The 13451-nt window shown below is 38.7% G+C and overlaps 1 protein-coding gene across 4 annotated transcripts in view; it reads left to right on the top strand.

Moving 5' to 3' along the window:
• POLR3G (RNA polymerase III subunit G) overlaps positions 1-13451 on the top strand; it is a 41345-nt gene that overhangs the window by 1810 nt on the left and 26084 nt on the right. For 2 of the 4 annotated variants that reach the window (XM_010387979.2, XM_030927144.1), the window contains exons 2-3: positions 9715-9864; positions 12279-12408. In XM_010387979.2, coding sequence (XP_010386281.1) covers positions 9748-9864; positions 12279-12408 — 247 coding nt within the window. In that variant the 5' untranslated portion in view covers positions 9715-9747. Of the gene's footprint in view, positions 1-9704; positions 9865-12278; positions 12409-13451 lie in introns of all 4 variants that reach the window. The other 2 variants (XM_030927145.1, XM_010387980.2) reach the window with 1 other exon arrangement.

The following is a 13451-nucleotide window of genomic DNA, read 5'->3' as shown; positions in this document are numbered from 1 at the left end:
AAACCGTTACTGTGACAACTACTAATAAGCCTTCATGGAAGGAGAGGTATACGCTCTTTTCCTAGCCTCCTAAAGTCTTTGGTGGGCATGCAGCTTTTCTAAATACTTTGCTAATCTTGGTAGAGATTATTCGGTTACTCAGTTGGGGGCTATCCTTATGCACAAGTCGCTGAGCTAGATAATTCATGAACAGAATTGTGTAAAAAGGTCATGATCTGGATTCTCAGGAGTTTTAAGGAAGATAATGTCTGTACACAATTACTTGCAAGATAAAGCATTACAGGGTATGTACCACAGAGAAAGTAAAAACTCGAATACAGATGGAAGGGATTCATGAGGAGTGGCTTTTGAGCAGGCCTTAAAAGACTACTTTTAGAGCATTCTCAGCAGAGTAATATAGGGCCCTCAGTAGTCTGGGTACTTTTTCTCTAGGCAGAAGTGAGCCACTAGTGGTGAAATGGAGTGATATCTCTACCAGGCCATGAGCTCAGCAATAATTTGCCCAATAATCATTGGACTTTTGCCAGGCTTCGGTTAGTAATGGGGACATAAAAAGGAGAATAAGTTTCCAAGGAGACCTTCACACTTCCTGGTCCCTCTGCCTGCATCCCACATCTCACTGGATATCCTTTTTTAATTCTCTGCATGGCTCTTTGCTTTACTTGTGTCAGGCTTATGCTCAGATATCACTGAATAAGAGAGGACTTCTTCAGCCACCCTTTCCACAATAGCATCCATGTTTCCTGTCTTTATTTTTCTTCTTGTCACTTCCTGACATTTCCTATAAAATATATTTTGTCAGTTTCTTACCTCAGACTCTGAGCTTCATGAGAGGAGAGATTTTGTTTTGCTCACTACTGTATTCTCAATTCATAGAAGACAGCCTGACGATGAGGGTGCTTAATAAATACTTGATTGGATTGAAGAACTCCCTGGGAGACAGATAAGAGCTGACAGTTACAACATGATTGTAAAAAGGGCTTAAAAGCAGAGTAGTACTTGGGAAACACAGAGAAGGGAGAGGCCTATCTCCATGTAGGGTGGAAGAAATTGTCATGGAGAAAGTGTCATTTGCATGGCATCTGAAAAGAACCTGGGGCTTAGGTGGATGTGGCGGGAAGGGCACTCCAGGCATGCAATGGTTGATTTGGCCACAGCGTGGGGTGCATGTGGTGAGAGGCAGAAAGACTCCAAAGCTCTTTTAAGGAGAGTCACATGTCAAGATTTGTATTCCAGAAAGATACCCTAGACTGCAGAGTGGATTGAAAGGGAGAGTCCGGCCACAGGAAGTTTATTTATTCTGTTTTAGAGGTCCAGGTGAGAGATGCGAGGGTCTGAACTGAAGCAGAGGTGGAAGAAACAGAACATGGGAGAGAGAACAGAGCTGGTAAACCTCTACTTTTAGATGGGGGATTGGAAGTAGACAGGTCAGGATACCCATCCTGATTATAGCAATTTAGGGATCATTCATCAGGAATAACTGTGACTTAACTTTCACTGCCTCCTCTAGCTTCTATGTCTGCTTCTGTCTGTTTGTGCATTTGTTGAGGGAGCTGGCGTTGTTACTGGTGGAGGGTGTCCAGGTTCTTGGCGTCTTGAACAAAGAATTGGACAAAATGCACAAAGCAAAGAATGAAGCGACGAAAGCAGATATTTATTGAAAATGAAAGTACACTCCAGTGGGGGAGTGGGTGGAGCAAATGGGCTCAAGGGTCCCCTTACAGAATTTGTGGGGGTTTAAATACCCTCTAGGGGTTTCCATTTAGTTACTTGGTGTACACCCTATGTAAACGAAGAGGATGAAGTAAAGTTACAAAGTCGTTTACTTGGCATATGCCCTATGGAGAGGGTATTTCCTGTCATAGCTGAAGTGTGAATCAGCCTGTTTGTTCCCTGCCTCCAGACCCTATTTTCCTGCCTCAGTGTGTACAAGGAACTGTGTAAAACGTGGAGGACAAGACATTTCGCTTACATCATAACTCATAACATGTTAGAACTAGGAGGAATTTCAGAGATTAGCTCAGCATCTGCTAGGGGTTGTTTTTGTAGTTGATTAAAATTGACTTTTTCAGCTCTTGGATGCTTAAACTATACCCATTTTTAAGCCCCCCAGAACAATTCTGAATAGGAATTTTCAGGAGACATCCTGAAATGGAAGGGGCAATGCTACTGATTTTACATTTTTAATTGAGTCTGTTTTGCAGTTATTAATTCACTTCATTGAATAAAGACCTCCCTGGGATTAAAAAAGTCTTCTAACCAGCCTAGACTATGCTTCCTGAAGTGTAATGCAAATGAAAGAATAGTGGAAAGGTTTTCTGAGGCCTTAAAGCTGTCCTGCTTTTGTTAGGAATTAGCTTTGCGTCCTTAGGTAATCAAGTAACCGCTTAGGGTGTCACTTTCCTTTTCTGTAAAATGGGAGGTTTAATCTGCAGTGGTTCTTTTTTTTTTTTTTGAGACAGAGTCTTGCTCTGTCGCCCAGGCTGGAGTGCAGTGGCCTGATCTTGGCTCACTGCAAGCTCCGCCTCCCAGGTTCACGCCATTCTCCTGCCTCAGCCTCCCGAGTAGCTGGGACTACAGGCGTCCCCCACCACGCCTGGCTAATTTTTTGTATTTTTAGTAGAGACGGGGTTTCACCGTGTTAGCCAGGATGGTCTCAATCTCCTGACCTCGTGATCCGCCCGCCTCGGCCTCCCAAAGTGCTGGGATTACAGACGTGAGCCACCGCGCCCGGATTTTTTTTTTTTTTTTTTTTTTTTGAGAGGGAGTCTCACTCTCTCACCCAGGCTGGAGTTCAGCGGCGCAATCTCAGCTCACTGCCATCTCCACCTTCCGGATTCAAGTGATTCTCCTGCCTCAGCCTCCTGAGTAGCTGGGACTACAGGCATGTACTACCATGCCCAGCTAAGCCTGTAATCCCAGCACTTTGGGAGACCGAGGCGGGCAGATCAGGAGGTCAAGAGATCGAGGTCATCCTGGCCAACATGATGAAACCCCGTCTCTACTAAAAATGCAGTGGTTCTTAATTTGGGTTGCACGCTGTAATCTCCTGGAATGCTTTAAAAAGTCCTGATGCTTAAATAGTACCTCCAGAGCTTCTGATTTTATTGTTCTGGGGTGAATCCTGGGTTTTCTTTTCTTTAAAACCTCCCAGTGATTCCAGTGTGCAGGTAGGTCCCACTTAAAGAAAGGGGGAAAAAAGCCTTAATAGTGGGCTAACTGAATTGTACTTCTGTGGGTAGATTTGCTCCTCAAATCACAGTGCACAAATAGGGTAAGCCTGACATTAATTGTGGAGCTGTTGCTACATAGGAAGCAGTATGCTAGACAGTAGGGAGGATAAAATCTCTACTTAATAGACAGTAGGGAGGATAAAATCTCTACTTAACACAGTCAGAACCAACAAACAGCCAGGCGCAGTGGCTTATGCCTGTAATCCCAGCACTTTGGGAGGCTGAGGAAGGCACATCACCTAAGGCCAGGAGTTCAAGAGTAACTTTGCCAACATGGTGAAACCCTATCTCTACTAAAAATACAAAAATTAGCCGGGTTTGGTGGCGGGCACCAGTAATCCCAGCTACACTGCAGGCTGAGGCAGGAGAATTGCTTGAACCCGGGAGGCGGAGGTTGCAGCGAGCCGAGATCCCGCCAATGCACTCCAGCCTGGGCGACAGAGATTCCATCTCAGGGAGGGGGAAAGACAAACAAACAACAAACTAAAAACATAGGTGAAACTCTTCTCCTTTGGAAAAGGTCCATTTCCCAAAAGTGGTGTTCTCTTTATTTCTTTGAAAATTGATGAGTGTGGTAACGTGTATCACCTGAATTTTTTTTTTTTTTTTAATCTATGTGTTTTAACAGGAGGATCTTTCCAAGAGCAATGTGGGATGAAGTGACTGTTGTGGTTGCTGAGGGACTTAAACTGGCTTTTATGGTGAAAAGGGATGTAGCAAGTCAGGGAGGCAGAGGGAGTAAGTTGCAGTGGAAAGACTGGTATTCAAGAAATGACTATAGACTAGTGAGTCAGGAAAATAGGGTGCAACCATCTTTTAAAAGGGCTCTGAGTAAATAGGGAGTTTGGATTTAATTCAATTAGCCAAGAGGGAAGATGAGGAGAGTAGCAGAATCAAAACTGTGCTTTAGAATGAGTAATGTGGATCCATAAATTAAACAGGAAGAACAAGGGATACAACAAGGTTTGCAGTTAATTAGAAGTGAGGTGAAAAAGGACTGAGCTGGATTATGGTAGAGAAATTGCAAAGAAAGTGACATTTAGAAGGAAGGCATTGATCAGTGCTCTCTAGCTCCTAGCACAGTGCCTGGAATGCTCAATATTGGTTGAATGAGTGACTCAGTGAAATTGGGCCATATGAAGTAGAGAAAGATTTGAAACATGAGGAAATATAGAAAGCACTAAAACTCCTTTATTCAAGAGTTTGATATATTGAAAAAGGAATGAGGCAGTGTGAGTTAACTCAACCACAGTCTCACTTGTAAGTCGTTTCTTTCATGATATATTTACCAGGATCCAGGGACTCTCTCTGAGCTCTGCAGGAGAAGAAAATGAATTTATCAGCTCCTCTGTGTAGAGGGGAATGGATTCATGAAAACTAAACTTAAAGAGATGGATTTGTAGACTGGAATGCCATATAATTATTAAATGTGTCAACAAACTAGGAAACTTTTCTGTCAAGGGTAGTACATTCGCTAATGATAGCAATTCATACACCCAAAGATTGCTTGATTAAAAATGGAAATTTAGAATCAGTAAAGATTGTTATTTTTCAAGAGCTATTTCATGAAGCCGTGCTAGCTGGTATCCTCTTTTTTTAGAGTGAGTTTTCCAAACTTTTCCAGGGCCCACCTCCAAAGATTCTGGTATAGTAGGTTTGAAGGCTTGAAGAAAGCCTAGGACTGTGTGTTTAGCAGGTCCTCTGGTTAATTCTCATGATCAGGAAAGTCTGGTAAACTTTACCTGAAATTGTTTTTAATCTTTAAGTAGTGGCAGATCCTGGACTGGAGTGCAGCCCAGTGGTTTTGAGTAGGGCTAGTGGGCTCTTGTAATTGTTTCTTAGAGTGAAAGGTGTGACCCCTTCTGCTCAGCAGTTTGGATACTTGGGAGACATGCTTTCTCTAGGCTCAGCATATGTCTTAGTGACTCAGCAATTGAAACAAATCCATTTGGATATTTTCCTGCTTTTTTAATGTAGAGAGCTGGAATAAGTTTGGCTATTAAAATAAATACAGTTACTGTATGAATTTTATTTTAAGGTAACTAAATAATAGATAAGAGAAATTGATTCCTGGTAGAATTCCAATTAATGAAACAGAAAGAATGATACAATTTGTATACCACCATTTTGCAATTCATAATGGAAAAATGGATGTAGGTGGTGATCATCAGTGACTGCTAAAATCATTAGGTGAAAACTGATGGACACTTTATACTTAATGAAATAGACCAACACCTGAACCCATGACCAGCCTGATCAATACCAAGAGTGAGACTTTATGTTCATCTTGATGTAATGCAGAAGGAAAGAGAGAGCATCCCTTTTAAGTATTCTTTAAAAAAAAAAAAATCAAACCCTAATCTAAACCTCTAGTTTACCTGTTTATTGGAAATACACCCAGTGAAGAGAGGAATATGTTAAACCATATCTCAGGCATAAATCAGTCAAATCCAGAATACGGGAAATTGTATAGCTTTGCTACTTTCAAAGTATGGTTTACAAATCAGTTGATGTCTCCTGAGACCTTGATAAAAATGCAGATTCTCAGTTTCTGATTCAAAATGCTGATTCAAAATCTGCATTTTAACAAGATTCCTAGGTAATTCTCTTGTACCTAAAGTTTAAGAAGCATTGTACAGAGCACTGACCTAGTTTTTTAGACAAATAGACAGAAAAAAGCAAAAAAAAAAAAAAAAAAAAAGGAAAACGATTACAGTTTAAAAGAAAGTAAAATGTCATGTATTTTTTATATCTTGATTTGAACAAATTAACTGTAAAAACATGTGATAAGTAAAAAATGTGAATGTTCTATATAAGATGATGGTATAGAGTTATTGTTAAAATTATAGATGCAATGTTATTGTGATTTTTTTTTTAAAAGCCCTTAACTCTCAGAGAAGATACATACTGAAGAGTTTAAAATAATCTGAAGCATGGGAGTAGAAAAGTATAGTGAAAGTACAATAGTCATATACTGTTAATTTTGAAGCTAAGTAGTGGGTATATGGGGATTTACTATACTGACTTTTGTGTAAGTATAGTAAATGTAAGTATTAGTAAAAAAAAAAAAAAAAAGGCATGGAGTTGTAGTTTAAAATGGCAACGTTAAAGATGACAAATCAACTTTTAGTGTTCAAGCAGCTATGAAGGAAAACTCAAATATGGAGGCCTGCAAGGATAAATTTACAAAATGAATAATGTAAAACTATGAAACCCAAAGGGAGGGATTGAAACCAGCTTTGCAAAAATCATAACTGAGAAAATTATGACAGTGAAAGATACAAGACCTAGCTGATCCCATCTTGCTTCTAACCTCTAAACTGTCCTTGTTCATTCTTGGGCGTGAAACCACCTTTGCAAAATTATGACTGAGACAACGAAAGAGATCTAAACTAACTGTGACTCCGTCTTACTTCTAACCTTTAAGCTGTCCTTGTTCATTCCTGGGCATAGACTGAACTAACTTTGGGAGGATCTTAGTTTATGGTTTAAAACAAAGACGGTTACAGACTTTCCCAAAACAAACCTCCTCCTTGCCTCCTGCCATTGTAGGACTAAGAAATTATTCACAAGATTAGAAATTACAGTTTAGGAGTCATGCAGCTGGAGGCTACAAGATTCTGACCCTCCCTAAACTGAAGATCAGTGCTTGAGATATTTTGCAGACCCTGCTCTTGATGGATCAGGGGACACTACCCAGAGCGATTAACTGACTCTTCTGATCTTTTAGCCCCCACCCAGGAACTGACTCTGCAGAAGAGAACAGCTTTGACTTCCTATGATTTCATCCTGGAGCCAACCAGTCTGCACTTCCAATTCACTGGCCCCCTACCCACCAAATTAACCTTAAAATCTCTGATCTCCAGCCAGGCGCAGTGGCTCACTCCTGTAATCCCAGCACTTTGGGAAGCCAAGGCGGGTGGATCACCTGAAGTCAAGAGTTCAAGACCAGCCTGACCAACATGGAGAAACCCTGTCTCTACTAAAAATACAAAATTAGATAGGCATGGTGGCGCATGCCTGTAATCCCAACTACTCGGGAGGCTGAGGCAGGAGAATTGCTTGAACCTGGGAGGTGGAGGTTGCAGTGAGCCAAGACCGCGCCACTGCACTCCACCCTGGGCAACAAGAGCGAAACTCCATGTCAAAAAAATCTCCGAGCTTTCGGGGAGGCTGATCTAAGGAGTAATAAAACTCCGGTCTCCCGCACAGCCAGCTCTGTGTGAATTACTCTTTCTATATTGCAATTCCCCTGTCTTGATAAATCAGCTCTGTCCAGACAACAGGCAGGGTGAACCCCTTGGGCAGTTACAAAATCATGTCTGAAAATGTTCTCAGTTTCATAGCCATTATGTCAAATCAAATGCCATGTATTCTACTTGAGTAATTCACAGAAAACAGGAAACAATGTTTCATTACAAAAAGATGTTGAATATATGATTTGCTTCTGGGGCCTTAAGTGTAGAAGGACATTAAAATTGGCCATCATTGGCGGGGTGTCATTGGCTGGGCGCCGTGGCTCATGCCTATAATCCTAGCACTTTGGGAGGCTGAGGCAGGCGGATCACTTGAGGTCAGGAGTTTGAGACCAACCTGGCCAACATGGTGAAATGCCGTCTCTACTAAAAAAATTCAAAAGTAAGTCCTATGATCCCAGCTACTTAGGAGACTGAGACAGGAAAATCACTTAAGCAAGGGAGGGAGGTTACAGTGAGCCACGATTGTGCCACCTGGGTGACGGAGCAAGACTTCATCTGAAAAAAATAATAACAAATAAAAAATTTTAAAAATTAAATTGGCTGTCTAAAAGTGCAGTGCCTTGTTACTGCTATTCTTTGCAAATGAATTAAAACTTGGACTGCCACATCCTAAGTGTTACGTAGATTTACAGCAGTTACAGTTATCTCACCTTTAAGGCAAATATTTTTAAGTTGCTAAGGCTAATGTGTATAATTTTAAACCTCAAAGATGAGACCTATGAAGTCCTTGATTCTACATGTGTATTTTAACTCAACTACTCCTTAGTAGCTAAGACTTCCACCAGAACAGTTCTCTCAATACTCTTAACATTTGCTGTGTGTTAGAATCACCTGGGAAGCTTCTAAAACTGACTCTTGCCCAATCCTCACCCCAAGAGATCTGGATTGATTGGTTCAGTTCAGTGATTCTCAGAACTTAGCATACATAAGAATTATCTGGAAGGCTTCTTAAAACACCAATGCTGGGCTCACGCACAGTTTCTTTTTTCTTTAGGTCTGTGGTAGAACTCACAGTTTGCATTTCTACCAAGTTCTAAGTGATGCTGCTGCAGACAGCACTCTTTGAGAACCATTGCTCTAGGTTTTTAAGCTACGCAAGTGATTCTAATGGCAGCCAGGGTTGAGAACTGAGAGGCGCTTGCTTTGTAGTGTTAGCCCTGTGATAAAGTGAGCTGGGAGTTTTCAGCCTTTTGGTCCAAAGAACTGCGTATATTCAAATTGTAGACAGTAAAATTGATATAAAGAGATAGCACCTTGTTGGTTTTAGGTGGTGTTCCTTCACCATTAATGTGGCAGACTAAGAGGGGTGACATTAATGGCCAGACAAGAAACCCTGGTGAAGAGTAGAACAGCTGTGTGAAGTACTGTGGCTTGCATAATTTTGTAAGGAGGGCAAGTGAGAGTGAGTAGATTCAGAAATTAGACTGAGCTGATGGGACCAAAACCAAAGCCACTCCTCTGACTTCCTCCAGGTGGACTGGAGGACATATCGTTTCTGTCTTGGGTTCACAGGCTTAAATGAGACTCAGTATTATCAGCGGGAAAAGAGATGTAAAGAGTGTGCATTATAATCATCACTACAGTTGAATGCAGATTTCTACTGGAAGAACTCCAGCGTAAAGAACCCTGTTTTTACATTGCCAGCTCAGTTCTCATAGTATAATCAGAGGATTCAAAAGTTCAGTACAACTTGCATGTGTGATATCACTCCAGTCCCCAAAATTGAAGAGTACAGGTTTATCATAACTTTAATGATTTCAGCTCTTTTCCTCTGAATTTTTTTTTCTTGGACAGGCTTCTTTCGAGTCTCATCGAGCGACCATTACCATTTCTAAAAGGGAGACATTGGACTAGATCTCAGGGATTCTTCCTAACACTCACATGCTAAGATAAACCATTTAGAGTCTTAAAGTATATATGACTAATGATAGTTTTTATGTTGATATGAAAAAGAAAGATTTCTTCTCATCATTCTGGATGTGGGGCAGTAGTAGTGGGTGAGGGAGTTGAAGCCATCATTATCTTACCTGCCAAAGATGTGTGAGTGTGAGAAATTCAACAGTTACTTGTGAAATGTTTATTTCTCCACATGTTTTGCTTTCCAAAAGTATTTTAAATCAACTATGCTACTTAAGGGGTGCAGTTTTATATTTTGCTTTAAAGTGTTGATTTCTTTTTTATGTGTGATCCAGTAAATCTTAATCATTAATAGTGCCTTTCAGAATTTGGCTACTCATCTGGTATAACTATTTCTGATGGCTGGGAATAAAGGAAGAGGACGTGCTGCTTATACCTTTAATATTGAGGCTGTTGGATTTAGCAAAGGTGAAAAGTTACCTGATGTAGTGTTGAAACCACCCCCACTATTTCCTGTAAGTATATGAACTGTTGAATTCTCATAGTGTGTTTTTTCATTTTTCAGAGAATATTAAATTCTATATAGACTTGATATATGATTATAGTATCCTCAAGTATAAGAAAGTAAAGGAGATGTGTTTCACTTACCTTTAAATATTTTCATGATCTGCTTTCTTAAAATATAGAAAACAAAACTGTATATGTTTTTCTATTAATATATTTAGTGCTATGTGAACCAGTAAAGAATTAGTTTTCAATTCTTACAACTCCTGTTGGCGTTACTGATAAATTCCAATATGAAAGGGAACTTAGAACCATTATAAAACCTAATGACTTTTTCTTTTTCTTTTTTTTTGAGAAAAAGAAAATAATAGTTTTAAAAGTCATTAGGTTTTATAATGGTTCTAAGTTCCCACCATATCGCACCTTCACTTAATGATTTTCTTCTCGTCTTGTATCTATAGAATTTAAGTTTGCTCCTTAGTATGCCACTTGACTTTGTCCCCTACTGAACTTTTTTTGCTTATTTTAGTGTTGTTTTAAAATTTAGTGAGTATGCTACAAGCTAAATTTGCATAATATATAATGTTTTCACTTTATGTTTAGTTTAGAATGTATCCAGTGATCTAGATATCTCACACAAGAGGTCTCTGCTTTTTGCTGTTGATATTTTACCTTTTTGATATTCAGTGCAGCATAAAAACAAAGACAAATATCTCAGGTATTGGCATAATGTCACTTTACAGTGATTTTTAAAACAAGCTCTTTTCCATGTATGAGGAGATTACTTCTAAACACTGGGGATGTTAGTACATAGTATTTCTTTATACTTGGAATAAAATTAAAATTCCTTACTACGGGGTAAAAGGCTCTTCCTGATCTCTCCGTTTTGATGTCTCTCTGACCCTTTTTCTACCACTGTCCTTCTCATTCCTCAGCTACGCGGGCCTCCTTATGTCCTCAGGCCTTTGGGCCTGCTGGTTCCCCACCATCTCTTCTCTTTGCATGGATGGCTCCCTGATTTTATCGCAATCTCTACTCAAATGTGACTTCCCCAAGAGGCCACGCGTGCTCACCCTGTGTAGATTCCACCTCCATCCTCCATGCACTGTCAGTCACTTTTCCTTTACCCACCTTCGTTTACTTTTATGTCATTTATCACTATGTGAAATTGTATGTCACCTCATTTGTTTACTAATTTGTTGTGTGTTTCTCTCCTAGAATGTAAGTTCCCTGTGGGCAGGGACTTTGACTTGTTTATCATGGTATCTTCTATAGTCTAACCGTGTTGGGTACTCAATAAGTAGTTGCAGAATGAGTGTATATATTCCTAATCAAATTTTGAAAATGTACCTTATCTTTATTCTCTGAAACCAGAAATGTCTTTACTATGTACCCTAGAGATCCACTTGTTAATGAATATATTTGTGTAAATATATGCACACATACAAATGCATATTTGTGTATATGTATATGTGTGTATAATTTTAAAAACTTGAAATGCAGCTTCAAACTCCATCTTGCCATTTATTCATTCTATGGGCTTATAAATTGTTCACTTCTCAATTTCTTCACTGTAAAAGGAGAAATATTAGTAGTCCTTTCAATGAGATAATGGATATTGGATATTGAATATATCATAGTAACCATATACTAAATGATAGCTGCTGCTTTTTTATTTATTTATTTTCCAATAACACCACCACTAGTTGAGGTTAATAAGGACCTAAAGCAGCTGCTCTCATTTGGGTACCTTAGTTTTTCTTTTTCTTTTTCCTTTTTTTTTTTTGGTATGTTAATTTTTTTTTTTTTTTTTTTTTTTTTTTTTGTGAGACAGACTCTTGCTCTGTCACCCAGGTTGGAGTGCAGTGGCACGATCTTGGCTCACTGCAAGCTTCGCCTCCTAGGTTCACGCCATTCTCCTGCCTCAGCCTCCCGAGTAGCTGGGACTACAGGCACCTGCCACCACACCTGGCTAATTTTTTTTTTTTTTTGTATTTTTAGTAGAGACAGGGTTTCACCGTGTTAGCCAGGATGGTCTCGATCTCCTGACCTTGTGATCCGCCTCCTCGGCCTCCCAAAGTGCTGGGATTACAGGCGTAAGCCACTGCGCCTGCCTGGTATCTTAATCTTTAAAGTAGATAATCACATACGTCAACAGACTGTATGACAAAATGATTATTGATGTAGTTTTCAGGGCCAATAGGAAAATTATGCATCTTTTTTACCTCTAATATGAGAGCAAAGTAGGAAATGGGTTAACAGGTTAAATAGACTACAGAAGTTCATCTTTTAAGTTGATTATAAAACTTAGTGCCTGTAAAACACAGTATTTCAATAAAACTGCTCTTTTCTACAATACAGATAAAAGGGATATTAAAATACATAATTGATTTGAAAAAAAACCTTTGTCTCTTAATATAAACAGGATACAGATTATAAACCAGTGCCACTGAAAACAGGAGAAGGTGAAGAATATATGCTGGCTTTGAAACAGGAGTTGAGAGAAACAATGAAAAGAATGCCTTATTTTATTGAAACACCTGAAGAAAGACAAGGTACCATATTGGAATCTTTAATTATGTGTCTTAATGTATACAGATGAAACAGTGTTTAAGCACAAGGTATATAATCATTGAATGTTGATTGATTCTATTCAATCAAAAATTATCAACCACTTTGAAAAAGCATATTTATGTTGCTTTAACAGAAAAAATACTTTAAAGTTTGATATTTTATTTTTAGAAATAGCTTTCACAATAATTTTATATGTCCAGTGAAAATTATGAAAAACAGGAAAATTTTGAAAAGTAAAAATTACCCATGCTTATGTCTAGAGAACCACTATTAATATTTTGTTATATAGTCCAGATTTTTTCTTATGCATGTATATTCTCTTTACAAAATTAGATTCATATTACTTTGTATCTTTTTTCACTCAGTAGCATATTAGCATTTTCACATATCCTTATTATTCTTGGCAAACATGACTTTTAATGACTTAGTAGTCTACTCTGTGGATATAATATTATTAACTGTAACTAATTTCCTGCTTTTTAAAGATTATTTCCAGTTTTTTGCTTGTATATATAATGCTGTGATTATTATCATTATACATAAACCTTTATGCATGTCTCCAATTATTTAATATTTAGGTTAAAAAAATTTTTAAGACTTGATTTTGTTTGGTTTATCATTTAGGTATTTGATATGATGTAAAATGTGTGTTCATTAGTGCTGCTTAGGGAAGAAAGGAAACATTATAGTTGGAGAGGGCTCAACAGTCTCAGACTAGAAGTGGGAAGTGGTTTTATAGGAAAGGAAAACGATTCCTGCGTAGCTATTTAGCACAGCAGTACTATATTGATTTTTCACTTTCTGCCCTTGATTGTTGAAATTAGAGAGACTGATACCACCTTTGAGTTCTCAAAACAACATCATTAAAACATGAGAAATTAATAGTGTCATCTCATTCCATTAGTATTAAAAATACATTCCATTTTTCCTCTCTCTAGAATAGTTTGAATTGGCTGAGTCAAAAAAGGAAGCCTTGTGTAATGATCTTAGCATGCACTTATAATTATAAGAAGCATTTTAGACA

The sequence above is a fragment of the Rhinopithecus roxellana genome, chromosome 3 (assembly GCF_007565055.1).
Source record: "Rhinopithecus roxellana isolate Shanxi Qingling chromosome 3, ASM756505v1, whole genome shotgun sequence".
NCBI classification, from domain to species: Eukaryota; Metazoa; Chordata; class Mammalia; order Primates; family Cercopithecidae; genus Rhinopithecus; species Rhinopithecus roxellana.
The sequence above is the reverse complement of the archived record's forward strand: the minus strand, read 5'-3'. Positions and strand labels throughout refer to the sequence as shown.